This window comes from Lissotriton vulgaris, chromosome 6 (assembly GCF_964263255.1).
Source record: "Lissotriton vulgaris chromosome 6, aLisVul1.2, whole genome shotgun sequence".
NCBI classification, from domain to species: Eukaryota; Metazoa; Chordata; class Amphibia; order Caudata; family Salamandridae; genus Lissotriton; species Lissotriton vulgaris.
Genome location: NC_141694.1, coordinates 1,186,040,305 through 1,186,052,553, shown reverse-complemented (window position 1 = coordinate 1,186,052,553; position 12,249 = coordinate 1,186,040,305). Strand labels below are relative to the sequence as shown.

Sequence of the window (12,249 nt, the reverse complement as noted above, 5' to 3'; positions counted from 1 at the left end):
CAGCTTTCAGCAAGCGGGTGCGGTTTCACAGCTTTCACTTTCTGAGAGCACCGTTAGTGTTTGCTCTGACTTGACGGGAGCTGTCAAAGCTTCCGCCAAGTCAGAGCAAACAGCTATGTTCCGGAGGTGGGCACCCCGGGACATAGCAGGAGCCGGCCCTGTGGGGGGTGGAGGTTCCCAGAGCCATGTATTGCTCCAGGAGGGGGCCGTGCAAACCCCCCTTCTCAAATAAAGGTCTGACCCCAGGGAGGTGGCAGTCCTTGGGGCCATATATAGCAGAGAAGAGAGGCCGCATGGCCCCCCTCCCGGTATTATTTAGGCCCAGAGGAGGTAGTAGTCCCCGAGATCCATGGGCGGTCTGTGTGGCCCCTTCCAATTCATTTTATTGCCCAGGCAAGTAGTGGTCTGGGGAAGAGGTGGTCCCCAGGGCTTTAAGAGCATTAGAAGGGGAGCTCCGTGTGTCCCCTTGTTTCTAAAACAAATATGCCCACAGGACCTGGCCAGCGCTTTTTTTTTTTGCCACAAATTTGTGGATTCATTGCAATTTTACTTTTTTTAAAAAGTTTATTTTGCCTTGCCGGGGCTGCTTCAGACCATGACTTGGGGATCAGGGTATTCCTCCCCTGCCCCCTGCCCCCTGCCCACTTTTCTTTATTTCTTTTTTTTTTACGTCTATTTTGGGAGGGTTGGGGAGAGCACTTGGCTGAAACTGTGTCCTATTATGACTGTTAGCAATACCTGGTTGAAATTTTAGCAGTCGATCAGGGCTCTACAGATCTCTGCTCAAGCTCATTATTATTCACTAATTAGCCCGATTGCTGATATCTTAATTTGAATTTCCTTTAATTTCTCACAAACTACTGAACGGATTTACAGCAAATAACTGGAAGTGTGATCTCCGTAACAAAATCTACCTTTCTGCTAAATTCAGTTTGATTCTATCCAGTGGTTTGGGCTGTAGTGTTTTTAAAGCTCCTATGGGAAATAACATGGAAAACACACCTTTCTTTGACCCCCACTTCCCACTGCTTGACGAATCACCCCCAAACGATCCATGCACAACAAGACCTAACTTTACAGTTTTTGGGGAGAATTTTGTGAAGATTCATCAAACGCCGCCAAAGATATAGCCAAGTCAAAAAACACTTTTCCCACGGAAAAATGGTCCTAACTATAACTCCCTCCTGGGTCCCACAGAAACATGGTCCTAACTATAACTGTCTATTGGGGAATGCCAGTAGGTTTTATATGTGTGTGTGTGCATATAAATAAATAACGCCTGGTACTTATTTTGTATGCTACATGTTTATTTGAGATAATTAGTTCACAAAGCTGTTTTCTTCAAAGTGCAACAAAAAATTGCTACTGGAATTGGAATGTTTAGGATTGGTTTACCTTCAAACAGTGGGTAATGATGACAGTCAGTAGATTTGGATGATTCTGTGACTGCAGCATTTACCACATTTTTATGGATTTACTGCTTTTGCCGCATAATGTCCAAAATTTTAAATTGCACCACAAATGTTACTTCTGTCTTAGGTGTATAAAAGTTTTATTGACAGATAATGTTCCACATTGTTTTTTTGTGCATTATTTAGATAACCTTTCCTCCTGATTGTGGTCCTGTGCCGTATAATCCTTGTAGTCCTAATGTTATGTTATGTTATGTTATGTTAAAATGGGACTTTTATAGCGCAACGGCTACTCCAAAGGAGTGTCCCGGCGCTTTGTGCTCCAGACCAAAGAAAGAGCTGGAAAACATAACAGTAAAAGAGCAGGGGCCTAAGAGAGGGGACAGATTATCCGGCGAACAGCCAAGTTTTTAAGTCTTTCCTGAAGACAAGCAGGTTTGCGGTGTTTCGCAAGGACACCGGTAAGGAATTCCATAGCTGAGGAGCAAGGAATCTAAAGGACCGGCCGCCTAGCCGAGCCCTTTTGATGCGTGGCACCCGAGCCAAAGCCAAAGCTTCTGACCTGAGGGACCGTGCAGGTCGATAGAAATCCAGCCTCCTCTGAAGATATTTGGCACCATTGCCATGCAAGGCCTTGTGGGCGAGAGTCATGGCCTTGAACAGTATCCTCTTCCGCACCGGAAGCCAGTGAAGGGATACAAGGAGATTAGAAGCACTGGTGCGGCGGTGCAGGCCAAAAATTGCACGAGCAGCAGCGTTCTGGGTAACCTGCAGACGCTGGAGGAGGTATTCAGGCAGACCCAGATATAGGACATTTGCATAGTCCAATCTGGATCCTACGAGTGCCTGAACAGTGATCCTCCGATGTTCCTCCGAAAGAAGGGGAAAGAACTTGCGTAGCATTCTGAGGATCCCAAAGCATGTTCCCGTAAGAGTAGAGACCTGGGATTTGAGCGAGAGCTCGTTGTCAATTTTAATTCCCAGGTTCTTGGCCCACTTAGAGGACTGAGTGGGAGGGAACATGTCAGCAGGCCACCATCCCTGCCACTCTGGTTCCGATGGGCATCCGAAGAATAGTATTTCGGATTTGTCCGAGTTGCACTTGAGGCTGCTGTGTTGAAACCAGCTAAAGACAGCCCCAAGGCACTCGCGGATCCTTTCTCCATCGAACTCTTCGCTCTTACGACAGGTGAATAGGAGCTGGGTGTCGTCAGCATAAGAGACGATCCGGGCCCCATAGGATTCCGCCAATGTCGCCAGAGGGGTCATAAGGATGTTAAATAGAGTGGGGCTCAATACAGAGCCCTGAGGCACTCCGACTCCCAATGGCGGCATCTCGGCGGACCCGGGTGGGACCCAGACCGTCTGCCGGCGGTTGGCCAGAAAGGAACGAAACCAGTTGAGCACCGTCCCCCCTAGTCCGATGTCATGAAGTCTAGTGAGGAGATCCTCATGGGGGACGGTGTCGAACGCCGCCGACAGGTCTAACATGACTAACATCACCCTGCCTCCCGTGTCCAGCACCTCCTTAACGATCTCCGAGACTTCCAGGAGCGCCGTCTCGGTGCTTAAGTTGGAACGAAAGCCCGATTGGGATTCATGAAGTAACTCATTAGACTCCAGGAAGTGAGAAAGCACGCTGTGCACGTGTTTCTCCAGGATCTTGGTCAGTGCTGGAAGGAGCGAGATTGGCCTATAATTGGAAGGCGCCTCTGGGTCAAGATTGGGCTTCTTGATCAGGGGGATGACCATGGCTTGCTTCCAAGCCTGGGGCAGAAAACCCTGACTCAGGGAAAGATTAAGGATAGGGTTAGCTATGGGATTGATGACATCTGCCATTTTGCTGGGCACGGATCTAACGGTGAGCCCGATTTGAGGTTCCTCATCAAGGCTAAGGATGCGGCAGCCGGAAGGGGAGGAAAGTCTAGCAAAGCTGGGCCAGGAGGAGACAGAGAGACTGTCTCAGTCGGCATCGAAGATACGTCATCTAAAGATCTCAACGGGAAGGAATCCTAAATTTGCCTGATTTTGATGGTGAAAAAATTGGCAATAGTGTTAGCCCAAGTCTCCACCGGAGCACCCTGAGTAGAGGTTGTCCGGGGGCTGGTAAATTCGAGAAACAATTGAAAAAATCTCCTTACAGGAGTTAGCTGCGTCTTCAATCCTTTTGGAGAAGTAGCATTTCTTGCCCTGAAGAATTAAATCATGGTATGACTTCATCATGATTTGATAACGTTGTTTAGCCTCAGGCTCATACTGAGCTCTCCAAGCCCGCTCAGCAACTTTACATTGCCTACGGGCGTGGGCTAATTCCTCCGTAAACCAGGGGGCAGAGACCCGTTGGGCCGCAGACCTGGGTGGCTGTAAGGGAGCGAGCTCATTTAGTCTGGCAAGAAGCCAGGATTGCAGGCTCTCAAGATCTTTCCCCAGGTCGCCCGTACAGGACACAGGGTGATCTGCCAGAGCATGCATTAGCATATCAGGGGTCACCCGGTGGAGTGCCCTATAGCTGCTGCCCTGCTGCCTCAAGGCACTGGCCGGAGAAATCGCAGTAGATGGTATTTCAAAATGGGCAAGATAATGATCAGACCAAACGACTGGCAGAAGTGTTACAGCCCTGATAGGTGTGGTGGAAAAAACCTGATCAAGTGTGTGGCCTTTGTCAGGGGTCGGACCCGAAAGATAGGGGGAAAGGCCTAAGGTGGACGCAATATCCAGTAATTTGATGGCATCCTGGTCACTATGGTCGTCCATATGGAAATTAAAATCTCCCGCCAGTATGCACTGCTCCGATCTAAGGACAAGAACCGACATAGCCTGCTGGAGATCATCAAAAAAGGATCCCACTGGACCCGGAGGTCTGTAAACAATCAAACCCTTCAACGCTTGTTGCGGCGATAGGGAGATGGTAAAGGCTAGAGAGTCAGCCCCTGTGATGGTGTAAGTATGCGTGACCGTGCACGGAAGAGATTTTTTCACAACCAAGGCAACTCCTCCTCCCCTGCCCTTGTCTCTGTCCTGTCGATGGATGGTATAATCAGTGGGGATGGCTGCCACAATGTCCGGGTGGGAGGAATCATTGAGCCATGTCTCAGTGAGCATCAAACAGGTAGGACTGGTCGTCGAAAGGAGATCAAAAATCTCTTGAGTGTGACGGTGCAACGACCTCGTATTGAGGAGTAAACAAAGGTGTTTTGTGCTACACTCCTTAATAGGGATAGGGGAAGGGAGGGAACGAACAGGGTGCCAATGGCAAGCAGGGCACTTATGTTTGCTCCTATATCTACCAGGAAAAACTGAGTGACACGACGCATTCCAGTTCCGTAACGAGTAGAGCTCCTGAGCGGAGTAGGAAAGCATAGTGGCCAGAGGTACCTGCCACGCCAAACGCCTCCGGGACGCTGACGGGCGCAGACGGGCAGGACTCTGGCACGACTCCGGCGCAGATCCGGCGCGACCGCTGATCGCGTCCGCTGCGCGGAGGAAAAGGATAGCTTTATATAGCGCTGCTAGAGCGCGAGGGTGAAGAGTCCTACCCCCAAGATGGCGGCCAAAGTGAGATCCCAGCCCTCGGCGTCAACACTCAGCCGAGGGCGGTCTCAGAGTCCCAGGCAAAGGAGGGGAGAAGGCGAAGCGCTTACAAGCGCTGGAAAGTCTAATGGCAAGCAGCGCTGTGCTCCTACACGCTTATAACACAAGCGCGAGCACGAGCTGCACAAGGCACACAATTAAAATGACAGCATGAAAGTCTCACACGCTAAGTTTAAAAAAGCCAAAGAAAAGTAAGGAGACCTCCCGGCTTCCGCCTCAGGAGGGAAAAGGTAGGTAGCAGTTGTTAATCACTTGCTGGATGTTCCGTTTCCCTTTTATAGCGCTGCTAGAGCGCGAGGGTGAAGAGTCCTACCCCCAAGATGGCGGCCAAAGTGAGATCCCAGCCCTCGGCGTCAACACTCAGCCGAGGGCGGTCTCAGAGTCCCAGGCAAAGGAGGGGAGAAGGCGAAGCACTTACAAGCGCTGGGAAGTCTAATGGCAAGCAGCGCTGTGCTCCTACACGCTTATAACACAAGCGCGAGCACGAGCTGCACAAGGCACACAATTAAAATGACAGCATGAAAGTCTCACACGCTAAGTTTAAAAAAGCCAAAGAAAAGTAAGGAGACCTCCCGGCTTCCGCCTCAGGAGGGAAAAGGTAGGTAGCAGTTAACAATGTTAAAGCTCTGTAAAGTGATTGTGGTCTGTCATTATGATGATGAAATCATATTTCATAGACATCCATGAATTATTTAATATATTTCATAGTTCCCACTTTATTTTGTGCAATAAAAGCACCAAAACATGCTACTTATGTGCATTTGTGTAGATTGAGCTATGTCTTCTTGTCCTATTCATCAACCTGACAGTGTTTCCTCCTGCATTCTTCCCATGGACTATTTTTCCATTCTTATTCGTTTTTTCTTTGAAGGGCTCCTTGGTCCAGCTAAAAGGGATGCCTGGCTGCAGCTACGAGCTGAGATTGAAGCCCTAACGGACTCGTGGCTATCGAATGCACTAAAATCATTATCAATTATTAGTACAAGGTAGGTTTGCGGTGCATGACCTGAGGTCTATCAAAGAGAAGGATCATCCTTCATGCCTTGCGTATATTTCCATTGTTGAGGGAATGTGTGAAGATTCACAGATCTAAGTGTATTGTTGCAGAGCTAGAGTAACCTTTTGTAAAGGTCTGTAGTTGCTTTCCTCTTGAACAAGTGAATTGTATTATACAGGAACACTGTCCTCTAGAAACAATTGTAAGTTTCTTTACATTCCTCTCACACACCTGTCACATGCAATACCTTCTTTTGAGATGTTTCCTTCAATACATAACTGATATTTTTACATTCTTACAAGCCATGTTGCTTTCAGTGTATGCCTGGTGCTGGATAATAAACGCTATGAAGTGCCTACTGTTATATTTTGGGGTTGGGTTTGCTCACCATTTCATTGCCTCAGTTACGATCATTGGTATCCTTTACCTATTCTGACTTTTCATTATTTGTATGCTTTAATTCTTCAATCTATTGTTTGCTACCAACCCAAATTCATTTGGCAAAAAATATCTTCCTCGAAGCATATATTTTAAAACTGTATATGTAACTAAACAATTCATTTGATCTAGAATAAACTACTACCTTGCGAAACTCTTTACTGGATGGACACAGGCTCCATCCTTTGGGGGTGCCAGGAAGAGAATAACAATTATTGTTAAATATGTGTGATATTTGATATACACAGCTTTGTTCCATTTTGTTTGTCAAAAACGGACCCACTATACAAGGGATGGATGAGAAGTGTATTGGGGGTTGATGCTACTTCCTCCCAGCATGGGTCTGTGTATTAGTTGTACTGCCAGATAACATTTTCCCAGCCCTGCCACGATACAGTGAAATTTTAGCAATGTGTGAGAGTAATGCATTCAACGCACATTTTGTTTGGATAGTATGGGCAGCTGTTGCGGCACCTGTTTTTCTGTATTGGACATCAGTGTATTATTTCAGAGATATTCATAGGGTACTTTGTCTCTTGTCTTTATTTGCAGTTGCTGGAGGTGAGTCTAGGCTAAATCTGTGCCCATAGCGCTCCCAGTGTGAGGAAAGGATTAGCCTGTATCCTTCATGCCTTGCGTATATTTCCATTGTTGAGGGAATGTGTGAAGATTCACAGATCTAAGTGTATTGTTGCAGAGCTAGAGTAACCTTTTGTAAAGGTCTGTAGTTGCTTTCCTCTTGAACAAGTGAATTGTATTATACAGGAACACTGTCCTCTAGAAACAATTGTAAGTTTCTTTACATTCCTCTCACACACCTGTCACATGCAATACCTTCTTTTGAGATGTTTCCTTCAATACATAACTGATATTTTTACATTCTTACAGCATCTGTTGAAGGGAGGTGTGGGTCTCTTGACAAACTAAATAAGGTAGAAATGATGGGTGTTAGACCTGGCATCCTTTATGCAGTTTCCCCGAATTTCTTGCCTTCAGACCTCCTTTTTAGGTCTCGCCTACGCAGCGCTCATGCGCTGCTTAGGAAAGAAACCTGTAGCCATCAATTGCCGTTTTCAGGCTAAAACGTGCACGCGTTCCATTGCCTTCTATGGTAACGCGTGCATGTCTGGAGATTCACTTGCGGGAGTGAGCTTTGGACACCATATGTTTGTAATTAACTTACAAACATATGGTCCCACTGCTCATTCCCAGAAGGGAAACAGGCGCAAGCCCCCTCTTGTCTTCGCTCCCCCTGCTGCCTTCGTACTGGGTCGCGGCCGCGGGCCGCGCTTGTCTTTTTTCTTCCATTGCTGGTAGCCACGGCACAAAGTAATGAAAATGGTATGGCTACTGTTGGCCTACAAGTAGGCGTGGCTTAGCTGTGCAAGAAAGTCAAGGCGGGCGAGTGCGGCAACCAGTAGGCAGTTACGGTCAAGCTCGCACGCCGGTTGGCCGTTGCTCCTCGAAGGCGTTACGCCTGTGTGCGGGGCTCTGCAAGGCCGGTGCGGCCCCTGTGGGCGGTGTCACTCGCGCTCTCTCCCTCGCAGTGGCCCACCCTGCTGCCTCATTGTTGCAGGCTGTGGGACTCTCCGGCTCTACTTTGTGCTGGTGGTGGTTGTGAGAAGAGGGAGGAGGTGGAGCCGGAGCGGCTGCAGTCCAGTCTCTGCACTGCTCCTGCTTTGCTGTGCTGATCTGCTGCCTGCTACCCTATTGCCTGGCTGAGAAAGACTAAACCTGCATCTATTGAACCCAGAAATCAGAGTGACTCCAAGAGCTAATTGTCTGGCTTCCTAATTGGAAGCCTCAGGGACATAACATACTTCCAACCTCCTGCACCTGGACTCAACCATCTGTGAGTCTACCCTGCCAGTCCTGGTTCCTTAGAAGTGGACCTAAGATGCTTGCCAGCAGAACCACCGCATAGCCAGCAGAGCTGATACAGTGCATCCCCAGCAGAATTGCTGCATTGATTGGACCCGTCGCAAAGATCCACATCCTAGCCCCGCAATTCTTCGGAACTCACACATCACCTTATGGCGTGACGCATCCACAGTCCAGGTCCTTGCATCTCTCATCGGCGGCAGCCTCGAGACTCACAGCCCTACAGAACGAACGCATTACCACTTGCGAAATGCATCCTGATGCCGGACTTTGCTTCACAAGCCTCATCAGCAGGACCCTCGATGATGACGCAGCTAGTCCTCACGCCGCAGCCTCGCCACATCTTGGAACCAATTTGTTGCTTCGGCTGCACAGTGCATCTTTGACACAGATGCATGCAATTCTGCCCAAGCAGGATTTAAGGTGCTTTGTTCAGCTGGCATAGCTGGGTCCCTGTAGCCGGCCTGCACTCCATCTCAGTCAGCCTGAACTTGTGATGGTGCACTGGTCTGGCGTGACCAGATTTCCCCAATAGTGCTTTGTGCTTCTTGTTGCTATTTTCACTATAAACTTTGAAATTTAGTGCCTCCCGTTATACTAATTGGATTTTTGTCATTTCAGTCTTGTTTTATCAATTAAAATAAGCTCTTTTTTTCCTAACCCAATGTGGAATCCATTTTGTGTTGTGTTTTCACTGTTTTACTGTTTGATGTGTTGCGCAAATAGTTTACACTAAGGTAAGTCTGACTGCTCTGCGCCAAGCTAACAGGGGGCGAACGCAGCTTAATTTGGGGTTTGCTTGTGCTGTACCCTGACTAGGATTGCTGTTGCTGCTTGAAAAGGGCTCACACCCCAGTCAACCACTGACCACATTTCTAACAGCAGGGTTTTAGACCTGATATACATGGTTTGGTATCCCCCCCAAACCTTTTGCCTTCACCCCTCCTGTTACCTAGAAGTGGCAATAGGACTCTGTGCACTTTACCATTGCTAACCAGTGATAAACCGCTTGTGCTCTATCCCTAAAACATGGTTGTTGGATTGGGCACAGGTAGGGTTGTCATGTTTAGACTCATAATGTAACTTAAAATCCTCATTAATGATAAAATCAGATTTTAAGTCACTATTCTAAAAATGCCACTTTTAGCAATTTGGCATTTTCCTGTCCTAACTGTTTGTGTCTTCTGTCAGTGTTATTGGCACTGGGGTTGGTGTATTCCTTCCAGGCAGTGGCTCAAAGGGGACTAGGTGTGGACAGGATAGGCTATCCTCACAGGATGCCTGGGAGTTGAGCTGTTTCGTGCACAACATACACTTCAAAGGACTCAGCTCCAGCATACTCAAATGAACCTGATGCTAGCTTTATGTCACTCTATACTTCTTGGAGCCTTTACAAGGGAATGGAACAACTTTCCAGAACTAGATGTGGTGGTAGGACAGTGTGATCGCCCACACAAAAGGCTGGTACCAGGTATACATTTTGGCCCTTCAGAACTAGTCTTCAGTATGCACCCAGACCTGTGGAAGACTTCAGAAGGACTACCCGGCCACCAAAGGATTGCCCTGCTGCTTGAAGGACTGCCTTGTTGCTTAAAGGAGACCTGGACCATCGACTTGAACCGAGGACCACCAGAAGGGATTCCAATGTGTAGTTGGCTGGCCCCCTGTGTGCGCTACAGGGACATAAGCAGCTGAGAACCGGGCAGCTGCCCTCTGCTGTAGTGAGTCCTAACCCACCACCCTGGTGCCCTCTAGGTCATGGACCCGAGAAAGCGGTGCTGCCAAAACCTAAAAATTGGGACTTACAAACTTTTTTGCCACAAACCTCCAAAGGCAAGTGGGGGAAGACTGGGAGCTGCCGGCCAGCCGATCTGTCCAAGGTGCATCTCCAGTTAGCCTGACTTCTCTGTAGCTCCCACTACGTCCTTCTCTGCAGCAGTAGATCCTATTCAGAGGGATCTCTCAGCGCCGGTATCTGGCCTTGTAGAACCCTCTAAGGCTTCAGCTAGCAGCATTGTCTTGCTGCAGATGTTCAACTTCCAAAAAGTTGTCTAAGTCCGCAGATGATAATCTTCACCGGGTTCCCCATCCACAATGACCACTTTGGGCTAGAAATCCAGCTTTTCCCGACATCAACAAATCCTCCTCGGGCAGAGCCTACTGCCTTGCCCCACTGAACTCTACCTTCTCTGGAACTTTTCTTCAAGCCTGTGTCTGACCTGCGCTCCATCCCATTGGGCCTTAACTTTTGACTTTCACCCGGTCTCATGCAACCAGATACCCATGGTTGGCAACTTGATCTTGTAAGTGCTAGTTTTCACCAAAATGTTAAAAATTCGTAATTCCGGTTCTACCAATTAGATTTAATTTGCTTTGGTGTCATTGTATTTCCTAACGTCTACTGTATTGTTCTAAATTGGTTTGGGATGTTTCTTTTGTTGTGTTTTCACTTTCTTACTCTTTGTGTGCTTCATAAATAGTTTACATATTGACTCTAAGTTAGGCCTGTCTACTTATGTGCCAAGCTACCAGAGGGTGAAGCACAGGTTAATTTAGTGACTTTTGTGGTTCACTCTGGCAAGTATTGTAGTTGTTACTTGAATAGAGCTTCCACCGCCCTCAAACACAATAACCCAATTTCTTACATGGGGTTTCTTGACAAACTTAATCACTGCAGTAAAACTGAAAAAGAGAACAACAATTCCTAATTAGGCCATGTTTCAAGGTAGGAATACCAAATCAAGATGGGAAAACAATATTTCACTAGGTCTCACCGTTTCAAATGTCTCCCTGTGCTGTTTTGCTTTAGCATAACAATCCCTTTTACTGACCCTTTCCCAAACCCCACCAGTCTCGATTTGTGTGTTTGTGTTTTTTTCTGTTTGTTTGTTTTTGCCCACTTCTTTGCCACCGTGGGTTCTTGCTGGACGGCCCCTTGGATTACCACACTTCTTCTGCGTCTCTGTTTGCGTTGTCTCATTGGCGAGAGTACCTACCTTGGTCAGCCCAGAGTGTATATACGCACTGTCCGTATTTCTTCTGGGAGTACCAACTCTAATCGCATCTGTAGGTCACCGATCTTGTGCAAGGATGCAGGTGTCTTAATCAAGGGCCTCAGTATGTCTCTTTCGCAGGTAAAATAAGGAAACGGGAGTACAGGATGTATTGGTAGAAAACTCAGTTTACCGTCTCAAAATCCACAGGAATTACTGATTCTGCTTTCCTTGTATATTTTACTGAAATTTGTATAACCAACGCATGTTTAGCTCCTAGAAAATGGTCCATTTTTAATGTTGTAAAGGGATTGTCATCATGTGCCTGGACTAAATAAAATTAGACAAACTGAGTCTCGTTACACAAGTTAATCGTTGTCCAGTTGCAAGAGTGTAGCCAGGAGAATAAAACTACCCCCTCTATGAGCTGTATAAAATTAAATGATGGATCAAAGTGAGCAATCTCAAATTTTGCTATGAAAGCCAAGGAATGTTTTTCGCCCAAGGAACATTTATAAAATGTTGCATTTTGCAAACACGATTTCAAAGGAATTTGGTTAAAAAAAGATACCATTTAAACTTTATTAATTTCTTTCTTTCTTTCTTTCTTTCTTTCTTTCTTTCTTTCTTTCTTTCTTTCTTTCTTTCTTTCTTTCTTTCTTTCTTTCTTTCTTTTCCCTTTTCTGTCCATCTTTAATGCTTTCTATTATCATGTCTTTACTTTTTTTGCTTTCTCCTTTCGTTCTGTCCATTCTTCTTTTGTTTCATCACTCATTGTTTTTTATCTTTCTGTCCATCTTTATATAACATCTTATTCATTTTCCTTCTTTCCATCCTTCTAAATCATTCATTATTTTTCTTGTTCTCTCCGTTCTTATCATCCTCTTATCCTTCCTTCACTCCTTGTTCTATCCTTTTTAGGGCTCGCGCCCTGCGT

The 12,249-nt window shown here is 46.8% G+C and overlaps 1 protein-coding gene across 5 annotated transcripts in view; it reads left to right on the top strand.

The window, feature by feature from the left end:
• Positions 1 to 12,249, top strand: part of LOC147708614 (protein phosphatase EYA4) — a 626,113-nt gene that overhangs the window by 603,638 nt on the left and 10,226 nt on the right. For all 5 annotated transcript variants that reach the window (XM_086927287.1, XM_086927291.1, XM_086927288.1 and 2 more), the window contains one exon: positions 5,875 to 5,989. In XM_086927287.1, coding sequence (XP_086783413.1) covers positions 5,875 to 5,989 — 115 coding nt within the window. The remainder of the gene's footprint in view (positions 1 to 5,874; positions 5,990 to 12,249) is intronic.